Source organism: Martes martes, assembly GCF_963455335.1.
Source record: "Martes martes genome assembly, chromosome: 15".
NCBI lineage: Eukaryota > Metazoa > Chordata > Mammalia > Carnivora > Mustelidae > Martes > Martes martes.
This window is the reverse complement of record NC_137903.1, coordinates 1,229,522-1,243,976: the sequence shown is the minus strand read 5'-3', so window position 1 is coordinate 1,243,976 and position 14,455 is coordinate 1,229,522. Positions and strand designations below refer to the sequence as shown.

General features: G+C 61.1%; 1 protein-coding gene across 6 annotated transcripts; it reads left to right on the top strand.

Moving 5' to 3' along the window:
- Positions 1–513: 513 nt before the first annotated feature.
- ENTREP3 (endosomal transmembrane epsin interactor 3) lies at positions 514–6,854 on the top strand. Of its 6 annotated transcripts, none has more exons than XM_080824857.1 (12): positions 514–1,226; positions 1,440–1,496; positions 1,686–1,796; positions 1,893–2,012; positions 2,174–2,281; positions 2,816–2,988; positions 3,130–3,229; positions 3,601–3,649; positions 3,794–4,363; positions 4,934–5,002; positions 5,097–5,350; positions 5,442–6,854. In XM_080824857.1, exons 1-12 carry the CDS (start codon positions 1,002–1,004, stop codon positions 5,613–5,615), a joined length of 2,010 nt encoding a protein of 669 aa, XP_080680983.1. In that variant the 5' UTR covers positions 514–1,001; the 3' UTR covers positions 5,616–6,854. The 6 variants fall into 6 exon arrangements, with proteins under 6 accessions (XP_080680983.1, XP_080680982.1, XP_080680987.1 ...); XM_080824856.1 differs by having other exon boundaries at positions 3,580–3,649; XM_080824861.1 differs by having other exon boundaries at positions 1,359–1,496; positions 3,580–3,649.
- Positions 6,855–14,455: the final 7,601 nt, after the last annotated feature.

The following is a 14,455-nucleotide window of genomic DNA, read 5'->3' as shown; positions in this document are numbered from 1 at the left end:
GGGGCGGGCCGCGGCGGGCAGGGCGGTGGAGCCCGCAGGGGCTGCTGAGGGGCGGGGCGCGGGCCCGGGGCCCCAGAGGCTGCGCGGGGCTGGGGTCGGACCCTGACCCCGGGAGGCCCGCGGAGGACCCCCTCCCCGGCCTTAACCCGGCCGCGGGCCCGCCCTACTCCCGCCCGCCTCCGCTCCCGGCCCGCGTGGCCCCGCCCCACTCCTGTCCCGCCGCCCGCCCCCCTGCACCCGGCCCGCGGGCGCTCGCCGGCTCCTGGGCTGCCCCGCGCAGCCCCGCCCCATTCCTGTCCCCCCGCCCGCCCCCTTGCACCGGGCTCGCGGGCGGACGCCCCCTCCCGGTCAGGCGTGCGCAGCCCCGCCCCACTCCGGCCCCGCCGCCCGCCCCCCTGCACCGGGCCTGCGGGCCGGCGCCGGCTCCCGGGGTGCACCGCGCAGTCCCGCCCCCGCCCCGCCCCGCCCCCCGCCGCCGGGCCGGACCTGCTGCCGCCCAGGCTGGGGAGCGCAGCGTGTTGGGGCGGAGCGGGGAGGGCGGCCCTGCAGCCGGCAGCGCCCCGGCTTCTCCCCGCCGGACTGTCTCAGACCCCAGGACCCCTCCCCTCTTCTTCCCACCCTCCTCGCCTTTACCCTCCCCGTCCTTCCCCCGGGTTCCCGACCGCGGCTTCTCCTCACGCCTGGACCTGCCCTTCTCGGCGCCCCTGTTCTCCAGGGAGATGCGATGAGCCGGCGCCCCCGCGTCCTCATCGCCGTCCCGGGCACGGTGCCCGTCCGGTGCCCGCGGTGGGGAGGGAGCCCCCCGAGACCCCTCCGCGACGCCCCTCCCTTGGGCCCCCGCCCAGCTGGAGGCCCTGGGCCATGCCCCAGGGGACCCATCCCGTTGGTGGGCTCTAGAGCAAAGAGGGTGGAGAGGAGGGAGGACGGGGCCTTGGGCGCCTCTGAGATGCTCCCAAGCGCCAGGGGAGGCCGAGCGAGGCACCGGCAACCGGGCAGCAGGCATGATGCCCTCGCCCAGTGACTCCAGCCGCTCGCTGACCAGCCGACCCAGCACCCGGGGCCTTACCCACCTTCGCCTCCACCGACCCTGGCTCCAGGCCCTGCTCATGCTGGGGCTAGCCCAGGTGCTCCTGGGCGTCCTGGTGGTCACCTTCAGCATGGTGGCCTCCTCTGTCACCACCACCGAGAGCATCAAGAGGTCCTGCCCATCTTGGGCTGGGTTCTCGGTGAGTTGGGTGCACAGTCCTTGTGGGGCGGCGGGGGTGGGGGGGGGCAGGTTCCTGGGGCCCCTACCATACACACTAGCGGCTGATGCAAATGCTGGCCTCCCCTCCCTCTTCTGGGCGGCTGTCTCACAGGGCTGGGCACACCCTGTGGTGAGGGGCTCACTCGTGTGCCTCCCCCTTGCCAGGCTGAGCCTGTGCCCACTCTGTCCCCAGCTGGCGTTCTCCGGGGTGGTTGGCGTTGTGTCTTGGAAGCGGCCATTCACTTTAGTGGTAGGTGTTAGGGTCCGGTGTGTCCGGGAGGCAGGTGCCCAGCTCCAGCATATGCCCCCGAGAAGGGAGGGAACTGGCCGGGCAGTTCATGCCAGCCAGGCATGACTGTGTGTGAGGGGGTGGTCCCATCCGCGGCAGAGGTACCCCCCCCCCCAGGCCCCAGCCCTGAGTGTGCTCCTGCTTCCCCAGATCTCCTTCTTCTCCCTGCTTTCGGTGCTCTGTGTCATGCTCAGCATGGCCGGCTCTGTTCTCTCCTGTAAGAATGCCCAGCTCGCCCGAGACTTCCAAGACTGCTCCATGGTGAGCCTGAGGAGGGCGGGCCAGAGAGACCTGGTGGTGGGAGGTGTGCGGGACACCTGGGTTTGTCCTGACTTCGCCCTCCCCCCTTCCGCTCAGGAAGGAAAGGTCTGTGTGTGCTGTCCCTCTGTCCCCCTACTCCGGCCCTGTCCAGAGTCAGGGCAGGAGTTGAAAGTCGCCCCTAACTCCACCTGTGATGAAGCCCGAGGAGCCCTCAAGGTGAGTGCGCCCTCCCCAATTCCACCATTCATTTCTCCCCTGAGCCCATCCCTCTGGTTTTCACCTTTGCCTCCCCCTCTGGAGTCCTCACAGGTCCAGAACTTGTGGGATTCACCCCTCCCTAGGCCCCGCTCACACCCTTCCTCCTCTCTCGCTCTCAGAACCTGCTGTTCAGCGTCTGTGGGCTCACCATTTGTGGTGCCGTCATCTGTACCCTCTCCGCCATCGTCTGCTGCATCCAGATCTTCTCCCTGGACCTTGTGCACACGGTGAGAGGCGGGCCAGGGCCAAAGCCAAGCAGGTGTGATGCGGGGCGGGAGCGTGTGTGTGCTGGGACTGGGCTCGAGGGGATGGCGGCTACTGTGCTGGCTTCTGAGCACCGGGGGCTGTGGGTCATTTATCAGGCATGTCTACTGTAGGGATGTGTAGGGGGGGTTCAAGAAAGGATGGGGAGGGGAAGGGCGGGGAGTGGGAGAAATCCGTGATGCCAGGCAGCCCAGAGAGCGGACATTAGACAATGGGACTGCGGATCGGGTGGAGTCCAGGAGAGCCCAGATAGGGCCAAGGATAGAGCGTTGATGTTCTGGTGGGGACAGAGAACAGGTGGCAATTCTGGGGGCAGGTGGGGCCATGAAGTGGAGGACTTTCTAGATGATGGGGGCAGAAGGAGAAGGGGAGCTGGCTGTGGCGTGGGGCGGGGGGGGGGATGTTGGGGGCAGGCCCAGGACAATGTGGCGGCGTCTGGGAGCCTGGAAGCTGCATTCCCAGAAACCAGGCCCACTAAGCTGCTTGTGCCCCAACAGCTGGCCCCCGAGCGCTCAGTCTCAGGCCCCCTGGGGCCTCTGGGCTGTACATCGGCGCCCGCAGCACCTGTCCTTCACACCACGCTGGACTTGGAGGAATTCATACCGCCAGTGCCCCCTCCGCCCTACTACCCCCCTGAGTATACCTGCAGCTCTGAAACAGATGCGCAGAGGTGAGGCCGGGCGGAGTCCTGCCAGGGGAACTAAGCAAGGGGGTGGGGGCTGCAGCCTGGCTTGCTGGGGGGAGGGGGCAGGGGGAGGTTTGTGCAGTAGGAGTGCTTTTCCAGGCTCTGTCCTCCCTCTCGTCCTACCAGCATCACCTACAATGGCTCCATGGACAGCCCAGTGCCCTTGTACCCTACGGATTGCCCTCCTTCTTATGAGACCGTCATGGGGCTACGAGGAGACAGCCAGGTGAGAACAGGGCTCGGCGTGGCCTGGGGAGCTGGCGACAGAGCCTGAAAAGCTGAGGGAGTTGCTGTCCTTGGACAAAGAAGACAGTAGTCCTCACAGTCTTTGTGGCACGTGCCATTTGGTTTTCCCTAGAGCCAGGAGCCCGGGGTGGGGGTAGGCGGGCAGAAACTATTATTCCTTTCTTCCAGATGTGGAAACTCAGGCCCCCATAACTGACCTGTGCAGGGTGGCAAAGCTGGCCTGAACGCTAGGTCTTCAGAGCCCTGTCCTGCACACGGCATGGCGGGGCTGGGGGGGGGATGGCCACACTGGCCGTAGGGCTGGCCCCCTGACCGTCGGGTTTTCTGCAGGCCACTCTGTTTGATCCCCAGCTTCACGACAGCTCCTGCATCTGCGAGCGCGTGGCCTCCATCGTGGATGGTGAGCAAAAAGCAGGGAGTGGGGGGTGGGGGCAAGGGCTGGGCTGCCTGGGAGGGCAGAGCTGGGTGGGGGGTGCTGGACTCTGAGGTCTCCGGAGGGCTGTGGACAGACGGCCGCCCCCGCTCGCCCCCCTGCCGCCCACAGTGTCCATGGACAGCGGGTCTCTGGTGCTGTCGGCCATCGGGGACCTGCCCGGGGGCTCGAGCCCGTCGGAGGACTCGTGCCTGCTGGAGCTGCAGGGCTCCGTGCGCTCCGTCGACTACGTGCTCTTCCGCTCCATCCAGCGCAGCCGCGCCGGCTACTGCCTCAGCCTGGACTGCGGCCTGCGCGGCCCCTTCGAGGACAGCCCGCTGCCGCGGCGGCCCCCGCGGGCCGCCCGCTCCTACTCCTGCTCGGCCCCCGAGGCCCCGCCCGCGCTGGGAGCCCCCACGGCCGCCCGCAGCTGCCACCGGCTGGAGGGCTGGCCGCCCTGGGTGGGACCTTGCTTCCCCGAGCTGCGGCGGCGGGTCCCCCGGGGAGGCGGCCCGGGAGGCGGCCGCCCCGCCGCTGCCCCTCCCGCCCGCGCCCCGGCTCGCCGCTTCAGCGACAGCTCAGGTTCCCTCACGCCGCCGCCGCCCGGGCACCGGCCTCCCCATCCGGCTCTCCCGCCACCCCCGCTGCTGCTGCTGCCGCGGTCCCACAGTGACCCAGGCATCACCACCTCCAGCGACACCGGTGAGCACGCCCCACCCCTGCACACAGCCCCGAGGGTCGGGGCCCGCAGGCCGGGGAGTTAGAGGGCCGACGGTGCCTGCAGGGCTTAGGACAGGTGGCGGTCCCCAAGGAACACGAAGGGCTGAGCTCACTCTCGCAGGAGACACTTCTGAGCGTTCCCCTTCTAAAGCCACACCGTGGGCAGCTGAGCGGCAGAAAGAGGAAGCAGGTTCCACAGCTCCCAGCCGGACCCCATTACCCGCCCTCTCCCAGGCCCCCCACCTGCTCCTTGGGCACAGGAGCAGCCCCTCGGCCCAGGTGCTGGAGTGACTGAGGAATGAGGGGACCCGACAGCATCTCAGCCCTGGCCTCGCGCTCCGTCCAGGGCGCCGGGGGCGGGGGGATGCAGCCGCCACGAGACCGCCTTAGTCCCTGTCTTGCTGGGCTGCGCCATCGGGTTTCCGGCAGACATGGGCAGACGTGACGTCTTCGTCGAGGGTGGAGTGTGGGGCTGGGGAGGCTCCTCGGGGGTTGAGTCTCTCCTGGGAGGGCTGTCGACCGGGCATTTCCACTGCCTCCCTCCCCCCACAGCTGACTTCAGGGACCTTTATACCAAAGTGCTCGAGGAAGAGGCTGCCTCCCTTTCCTCTGCAGATACAGGTCAGGCGTGTGCTTGGTGCCCAGGGGGTGGGGGTTAGGGGAGTGCTGCCTGGCCCTCCGTGCAGCTCCCTTCCCACCTCCTCTCCCCCTCCAGGGCTCTGCTCTGAAGCCTGCCTCTTCCGTCTAGCCCGCTGCCCTTCGCCCAAGCTGCTACGCGCCCGCTCAGCTGAGAAACGGCGCCCCGTGCCCACCTTTCAGAAGGTCCCCCTGCCCTCTGGCCCTGCACCTGCCCACTCCCTGGGGGACCTGAAGAACAGCTGGCCAGGCCGAGGCTTGGTCTCTCGTTTCTTCCAGATGTCCAAGAAGGCCCCAGACCCCAGTGGGAATGGGGCCCATGGGTTTAAGCAGGTAGGAGTTAGAGGAGTCTGGGAAGATACCCAGGAAAGCTGGGAGCTTTAGGCTGAGCCACACTGATGCCCGGTCCTGTGTCCCCCACTAGGTGCCCCGGAGCCCATGGGGTCGGCCGGGCCGAGAGAGCCTCCACCTTCGAAGCTGTGGTGACCTGAGCTCTGGCTCTTCACTGCGGCGCCTCCTGTCTGGCCGCCGGCTGGAGCGTGGTCCCCGCCCCCACAGCCTCAGCCTCAATGGGGGCAGCCGGGAGACCGGGCTCTGACCTGGGCTTCCTGACCCTCTGAACAGATCCAGGTGAATGCTGGGGGCACAGGCACCAGCTGGTGGGACCGAAAACCCCCAGCACCCCACGCACTGGCTGACAAAGAAACCCGCTGAACATCCCCAGAAGTATCCCTTTGCCGCCTACCTCTGGGAGCTCCTGCTGCTTGCCTCTGGCCCTCAGGACTGGGAGAGCTTCTGTCCTATGCTGCATGGGTATCTGGGTATTCAGGCTGTCTGGGGGAGAGGCCCCTGCTTACAGCATCGGAAGAGGAAAAAAAAGTCCTACGCCCAGTGTGAGAGAGCTCTCCGACTGGACAGGGGCACTCTGGCCGGGGCAAAGGCATGTCCCAGTGCTTCTGCATAGGGAGCTGTGTGCCTGTGCAATGGGGTGGTGAGGCGTGAAGAGTCCAAGAAACCTGCCACGTCTACCTGCATGGCCTTGGGCAAATTATTTAACCTCAACTGCCTGATCCGTAAAACATCGTGAAGATGAATGTTTGTAAAGCTCTTAATACACTAAATAGGCCCTCAATAAATTTCCGTTTTCCCCTTCTCTTCTGCATCAGTCTTTGCCACCATGGGAAATTTATTCTGGCAGCTCTCGTAGTTAAGAAAACTCTCTCAAGACATTTATTTCCAGCTATCTAGATCTCTGCTCCTTTTCGGAGCAAAATGTTTTCTCTCTGCCTTTCCTCCTCTTCCCGGAACAGTCCCATCAGGCTCCATCCCCATCTCTCCCTAGGCACTGCCCTTGAAAAACCTTCAGTAACCAAAAAGGTATCAGATCCAATGGCCACGTTTCTGCCTGCATGTCACTTGACTTCTGAGAAACATTTAAGCCAGATAATCCGCATCCTTTCTCTTCAATTTTGCCCTTTCCTGTCTTTGAAGACATCATACCCCTACTTTTCCTCTCTACCCTTTTGGTTTCCTTTGCCAGCTCCCACACAACTCAGCTGAACCGTTCAATGCTGGAGAACCCCGGGATTTTCCCCTTAGCCCTCTTCTAGTTTCCGTCTGCAAATGGCACTACCAAAACCCATGGTTTAAATACTATCTGCCATGGGGCATCTGGGTAGCTCAGTTGTTAAGGGTCTGCCTTCTGCTCCATCATGGTCCCAGGGTCCTGGGATTGAGCCCCACATCGGGCTCCCTGCTCAGCAGGGAGTCTGCTTCTCCCTCTCCCACTCCCCCTGCTTGTGCTCTCTGTGTGTCTCTGTCAAAGAAATAAAATCTTAAAATTAAAAAAAAATTAAAATACCATCTGCCTGCCCATGTGTAACTCTTCTCCTTGATCCCTCTCCGACCTCCAACTTGACACGTCTGTCTGGATGTCCAATGGACGCCTCAGACCCACGGCGGCCACGGATGAACCCTGAATCCCACCCCCGACACCTGTCCCCATCTCAATAAACAGCACCACTATTCACCCGGAGGCACGTCCCAAAAGCGTGGGAATCATCCTGGTTTTATCTTTTCCCCCTCCAACGCGCCCAGTCCTCACCAGCTACCTAGACAGGCTCGAGCCCCTCTCCCAGCCTTCCGACTGGTCTCCTTCCTAAACCTCTCTTCTCCGCTCGGTAGAGCGAAAGTCAGGTCGCAGCAAGGTTCTGCCGCAGTCCGCCGGCCTCCCGCTGGACCCGGAATCCGCTGCAGGCTCCTGAGCAGACCGTGGTCAGGCACGGCCCGTCTCACGCCGCTGCAGCCACACGGCCTCACGCCAGGGCTCGGCACCTGCTCGGCCCGCGGCGCCCTGCGGCTGCGCCCTCCTCGCAGGGCTCCCGGTCACTGGGTCAGTGCCGCGTCGCTGCACGCCGAGCACTCGCGAGGACCGGGATTACCGCGTGCCCGTCTAGTCTCTGGCGGGCTCTACCAGCGGGCTACCGGGGGCAGAGCCGGCGGGCCGGCGGGGGAGGCGCGCTGCCCGCGGACGGCGTCGGGCTGCCCGGCCTTTAATAATTCAGCAGCCGCAGGGCGGGTCAGGGCGCGGCCGGCCCACAGCACGGGCTGGGAGGAGCTGAGACGGGGGCTCCCAGCGGGGCAGCTTCCGCGCACCGGACGTCGCCTGTCCCGAGGCTCCCGGAGGAGCACGCTCAGGGACGCAGCGCGGCCTCGACGGGCGGCTCTCCGGCGGGAAACCCCGGCCCCGCCCGTGACGGCCAGCTGGACGCCCAGGCGCATGCGCGCTTCTCGCCGTCCGCGCCCTCGTTCGCGTAGGCTCCAGACGACGCTTGCGCCGCACCTGGACCTCGGCTGGTCAGGAGAGTAGTCCGTCCCCAGGATGACCAATAGGCGCGCGGAAGGGGCCGGTGTCCCGCCCACCCCCCCGCCCCCCCGCCCCCCCGCCCCCCGCCAGCGATTCGAGACTCCGCCCGCGGCTGCGCACCGAGGGGCTGCGCGCGGAGGGGCTGCCCGCGGGCGGCGCTCGGGCTGGGCTGGGCTGGGCGGTGTCCTCGCTCGGCCTCTCCGCAGTGCGGGCGGCGCGGGGCTTTCCGTTCGCCTCGGCGGTAGGCGTGGTGGGTGTCGCGCCGTCGGACTCGCTCTCCCCTCTCTGCGTTTGTTATTGTTAATAGTAGGAATGGCCTCTGATGCTCCCGGAGAGAGAACAGCGGGGTGGGGCAGAGGGAGGAGCGGGCCCCGCCGAGCCGGGAGCGGGTGCGGGGCTCGGTCTCACAGCCCCGGGATCCGGACCCGAGCCGAAGGCGGACGCTGAGCCCACTGAGCCCCCGGCCGCGGGGGATGAAGTCTTCAAACGCTCTCCGTCCACGTGGGGTGCGGAGAAAGTCTGTATCATTCGTATAAATGTATCCATTCTGTAGCCATTCGACAAGCGCCCACTGAGCTAGGAACCGGCGCCAGCCACGGCGAGGGCCGCCAGGGATGGAACGGGACCGGGGACCCCCGCCGCGCGGGGCCGGGGATTTGACAGCCTCCGGGGGTGGGGCGGGGCGGGGGACTCGGGAGGTGTCGGAGGGGGATGGGGCGCCGTGGCGGGGGGGGGGCGCCGTGGGAGGGCGGGGCCGGGGAACCCAGAGCCTCCGGGGACGGGGCGGGGCACGGGGACACAGCGGTCCCTACCCTAGTGGGCTGACCCACGGACAAAGCAACCCCTGGTACGAGTCACTGTAGCCGTGTGAACTGTACCGGCCCTGTAGGGCTGCGAGCTCATGCAACAAGCCCCAGCACTAAGGAGTCCGACTGGAGGGAGGAGTGTTGCACGCCGAAGAGTCTGCGGAAGGGACGGAGAACGAGGGGGAGGAGGCTGGTCTCCCTTCGCAGTCTGATTTCTACACAGCAGCCAAAGTGATATTTTGAAAATATAAATCTAATCTTGGCACGTCCCTGCACCAAACTCTCCAGTGAATTTCCGTCTTAGAACAAAACTTAGACTCATTGCTGTGGTCACCAAGGCCCAGAGGCTCTGGCAACCAACCTTTGCCTCCAGACTCCTTACTCGCCCCCTCCCTGGTTCTGTCCAGCACACTCTGCCTTTTATTTTGCTTCGTAATTCTCATGGCCATCTGAAATTATGTTTTTTGTCTTCCATCCCCACTTGAATATAAGCCCCCTAGGGCCAAGGACTTTATCATCCCATTCAGTACTGTATCCCCAGGACCTAGAAGAGTGTCTGGGACATAGCAGATGTTCAATTACTATTTGTTGGATAGGTGAATTGGGGAGCACATAGCAAGGATGCCTCCTACCCAGTCAGAAGTGTCAGGAAGATGGTTCTGATGGCAGGGACTCAGGCTTCCGTGATGAAAACGAGTAGCTGGGGCGCCTGGGTGGCTCGGTGGGTTGAAGCCTCTGTGTTCGGATCAGGTCATTATCCCATCATCCTGGGATTGAGCCCCGCATCGCATCGGGCTCTCTGCTCAGCAGGGAGCCTGCTTCCTCCCTTCTCTCTCTACCTGCCTCTATGCCTACTTGTGATCTGTCTGTCAAATAAATAAATAAAATCTTAAAAAAAAAAAACAAAAAGAAAACGAGTAGCTGTTCCTTTTTTTGTTTTTGTTTTTCAAGAGACGAGAAGAAAGTACTCATGGCCAAAGGGAGAGCATAAAATATGAAAAGGTGAGATGAAATATGGCCTACTGGAGGAATGTGGTTAGAGCATAAGGTGCAAATGGGCAGGTGACAAATGAGGGTGGGGCAAGGTCCCACAACCTCTCTTAAGGGTAGTGTGGAACCACTAAAGGATTTTGGGAGAGAAAGAGAGGATCCTTCAGAATTTGTATTTTGGGGGGGGATGGATTGGAAGAGAAAATTGGAGGTTAGGAGACCAAGAGAGAGAGATGTTTTGGTAGTTTAAAGAAAAAATAATGGGGATTAGGGTACAGAGAGAGGACAGAGTCAAGGACAAGCCCCAGTGCTGGGAGGAAGGGATGGCATTCATGGGGAAAGAGAACACAGGAGGAAGAGTGGATTTGGCTGGAGAAGAGAACCATCTCACAATGGTCTTGCTGACCTGTCCATGAGAAACCTAGAGCACAGGTCTGGAGGGCAGAGTGCCACCACAGAGTCAGTCCCAGGAGAAAGACTGGGATTGGAGGTGGAGAGTTTGGAACCAACAGCAACTAGGAAGTAACCAAAGCCATGCGATTGTCTCCTGGAAAGAGCACGACACAAGAGGAGAGGTCTATGACAGACCCCGAAAGGACACCCATAGAAAGAAGAGGTAATGCCTGCGAAGGAGAAGGCACAGCTGAAGAAGAGTGTGGAGTCGTGAAAACAAGAGCATGTTTCAAGGATAGCGGAGTAGTGTGTCCATTGAGGTGAAGACTCCATCAGATAAGGACTGAACATTGCCCACTGGACTCAGCAACGCAGAGATCAATCGTGACCTTGGCAGGAGCAGTTCTGGAGCAGAGAGGGTCCAGAGATGGCTTGTGGAGTACAGGCAGTGTGAGATGTGGCAACTCGGTCCCTGCTCCCTCGCGTTGTGGGTATTGTTGCATTAAATCCTCGCAACAACGCTTGAGGCAAGAGTTTTTGGAGATGACGGAACCAAAGCGCTGAGAAGTCAAGTCACTTTCCAGTATCTCAGGTCTAGTGAGTAAAGGAGCAAGGATTTAAGGCCTGAATAGTCCCAGGGTCCTCGCTAAAACACTCTTCCATCTTGTCTTGCTTTAAGGGGACGAGAGGAACGGTGGCAGCTGGGGGGAGCAAGGGTGGAGGGAGGGCTTCGGGGCGGAGGACTCCTGGGACCGTCCCCGGAGGGCTGAGTTGCAATAAAGTACCGATTCCTCCATGAGCTTTCCATGGAACTTTCCAGTTCACAGACGTTCTTATCTTCTGTGAGCCTCATCCCAGCCTTGCACGGGAGGCTCGGAGCAGTACGGGACTTGCAGACAAGTTCATGGGTACTCAGTGTGCGAACCCGTCCTTCCTGTGGCCTCAACCGCATCTCTCTGTTAGATGGTGCGGGCTGGTCAGTGTTCAGCAAACCCCCTCCTGCCCCCAGCCCCAGGGTCCTTTGCTTCAGCCCACACCCAGGACAGCATGAAACACTGAGCTTCCGAGCCTGGAAGAGCCTTGAAGGAGCCTTGCTAACCTGACTCACTCATTCATTCAGCAACGAGGCCCACGGTGCACTCACCTCTGATGGAAGAGCTTTGAGGTTTCAAAGAAATAGGAACCAAGAAATTGGCTCCGCAGCCTTGTACCGGCTTTCCGGGAGACTGGCGGCACACGGCTGAGTACCTGGGAGGCAGGTGTGTGTGTGGGGGGTGCTGCCTGGCCTTTCCAGCGGGACAGCCCTGAACCGACTCGACTCTGCCGCTTCCGGTGCTGGAGAGTGTTGCCTGGGCAGTCGTGGGGCGCGTGGTTGCCATGAGCGCTTACGAAAGCCTTGGCTGCCTTGCTCTAGAGAACTTAGGGGATCACCCGCAGGGTACGGGTACTTTCCCACTGCCCCGGGCCTCACCAGGAAGGCTCTGGGTGTCGCTGAAGAGCCGGTTAATCAGACTTTATTGCCGTCCTCATGTTGCAGTATCTACCCATGTCCGATCATCGCGGGATCACCCCGAGCTCATCCACTGTGATATGTCAGTTATACCGCAGTGAGGCTGGGGGCAAAGGGGTTGTTTCATCACATGAACCCAAGGATGAAGCCAGAGCCTAGTGAGTGTGGAATGAGAAGGGCCTGTCTTGGACCTGACAGTGCTGGCGACCTGGGGCTGGGAACGCGTCCCCCCTCTCGGGAGCTGGTCTGAGGCCTCCAGGGCAAGGAGCCTGTGGCACGGTCCCTCCCATCTCCAGCGCCCGGGCCTGCATCCCGGACGTCCCCGGCCGCCCTCTCTGGACTTGAGTTACGTCCTTCAAAAGTGCGGTGCAAAGGGGGCCGAGGAGTGCGTGTGTGGGGCCCCCTCGCGCGCCCCCGCCCCTGCCGCCCGCAGGCCGGCGCTGGAGGGGAGCCCCGGGGGCGGTGGTCCTCCGTCGCCCCCTAGGGGACGCTCCGAAAACTGCTGTCCCTCGTGGGGACCGCCCTCAGGAGGCCTTCGGCGGACGCGAGGCGGGAGCGCAGAGGGCAGGCACCCCGGCCCGCGCCTCACTGTGCCGCGCGGCGAAAACCCATCGCTCCTGCGACCTGGCTTTGGGATGTTCTGCTCAACGACATAGTCAAAGTAAAAGCCAGACGGAAGCCTTTACATTCAGGCAGGACTGAATCATATCCTAATAAAAGGACGTTTTACATGAGGACTTTGGGGGGGAAGCCCCGTAATTTAGAAGAAGATCATCATGGAGAAGGAAGCGCAGAGACCGTCCGTCAACCCGAAATTACTGTATCTGTGCTCTCCGCGGTTTACCGCGCCTCCAGCTGCTTACACTTCGCTTGAGAAGAGTGGCGGTGTCCTGGGGGGTCCCGCAAAAGCCCTGAGCCAGCTAGGATACGCTTCCGCGCTTCACTGAGGTGTAGTCTGCACACCACAAAAGTCCCTCTTCTTCTTCTTCTTCTTCTTTTTTTTTTGAACCTTAACCCTAACCCAGAACCCTGAGATCATGACTGAGCTGAAGGCAGAGGATTTAACCCACTGAGCCACCCAGGCACCCCCCCCTTCTTTTTTTTTTTTTTAAGATTTTATTCTTTTATTTTTATTTTTTAAAGACAATTCTTATTTTTAAAATTTTTTAAAGATTTTATTTATTTATCAGAGAGAGAGAGCACAGCGTGGGGGTGGGAGGAGCTGCAGGCAGATGGAGAAGCAGAGGAGCCTGACATGGGACTCGATCCCAAGACCCTGAGATCAGGGCCTCAGCCAAACGCAGGCATTTAACCAACTGAGCTACCCAGGCGCCCTATAAGTGAGTCCTCTTATCTTTACATTCATTCCAGCCCAGGAAAGAAGCGTGTGTTAGGAAATATTTGCTGTGGGGGCGGGGGCTCAGGCTGCAGAGCTAAGCTGCCCCTCCCAACTGAGAGTCAGTCGTTCCTGCTGCTGGGGAATTCCCGAGGTGGGTTCACTGTGCAGCCTCAGGCCTTGACCGATGCTTTTGGAGAAAAGGATCCAGAGATGCCGCCGTGCAGCCGGGACGTCAGAAGCCAACGCGGGCTTCAGCTTGGGCGAGAACACTCCGTGAACACACGGGGTGACCTAAAGCAATGGCAACAGTTCCGGCTTTTGAAAATAACCAGCACCTGGCACAGAGTGCGGCACACCAGAGGCACTCAGGACATACGTGCGTGTGTCGTGGGATTCTGGACGTGAATCCAGCTTCTACCACTGAGTGGCCACTGGACTTTGGGAAATTTTTTTTTTAAAGATCCTATTTATTTATTTGACATCAGCCAAAGGCAGATGCTTAACCCACTGAGCCACCCAGGCGTCCCTACTTTGCACAATTTAATGACATTTCAGAGTCTTAAGTTCCTCATCCTTAAAATGGGGGAAATGGGGGTACCTGGGTGACTCAGTCCGTTAAGTGCCCAACTTGTGATTTTGGCTCAGGTGGTGATCTCGGGGTCATGGGATCAAGCCCTGCATCAGGCCCTGGGCTCAGCAAGGAGCCTGCTTGCGGCGCCCCCAACTCACTCTCTCTCTCTCTCTGTCTATAATAATTAAGTAAATAAAATCCAATCAATAAATAACATAAGACGGGGAAAGTTGTAGTATCCGCCTTGTGAGAAACAAATGAGACTGCGAACATGTAGCAGCACAGGGGACGCCTGGGGGCTCAGTGGGTTGAGCATCTGCCTCCCGCTCAGGTTATGATCCCGGGGTCCTGGGATCGAGCCCCGCGTCCAGCTCCCCGCTCAGCGGGGGTCTGCTTCCCCCTCTCCGCGCTACTCCCCCTGCTGGTACTCTCTGTCAAATAAGTAAAAAAAAAAAATTTTTTTTTTAAAGATTTTATTTATTTATTTGACAGAGATCACAAGTAGGCAGAGAGGCAGGCGGAGAAGCAGGCGGAGAAGCAGGCTTCCCGCCGAGCAGAGAGCCCGATGCGGGGCTCGATCCCAGGACCCTGGGATCATGACCGGAGCCGAAGGCAGAGGCTTTAACCCACGGAGCCACTCAGGCGCCCCTCAAATAAGTAAAATCTTTTTAAAAATCCGTAAAGTAGCACGGAATAAGTACTCCATAAATAAGAATTCTTATTACAACCAATATTATTTATTTTTTCTTCTTAAAGATTTTGTTTTATTGTATGTATTTATTTTTCGTTAGCAGTCTCTTCACCCGGCTCGGGTCGAACCCAGGACCCCGAGATCGAGACTCACAGGCTCCACGGCCGGGGCGCCCCCTGCGGGAGAATCTTTACAAAGCGAAGGGTAAGAAGGGGAGACACGAAACCCGCACACTCGGCGCGGAGGGACGCGGGGCGGGGCGGGGGGCGGGG

Coding starts and splice junctions, on each gene's coding strand:
- ENTREP3 (XM_080824861.1), top strand. CDS start 1,002: ATGATGCCCTCGCCCAGTGACTCCAGCCGCTCGCTGACCAGCCGACCC. Junction 3,650..3,793: donor CGTGGCCTCCATCGTGGATG/GTGAGCAAAAAG, acceptor TGCCGCCCACAG/TGTCCATGGACAGCGGGTCT. Junction 4,364..4,933: donor CACCACCTCCAGCGACACCG/GTGAGCACGCCC, acceptor CTCCCCCCACAG/CTGACTTCAGGGACCTTTAT.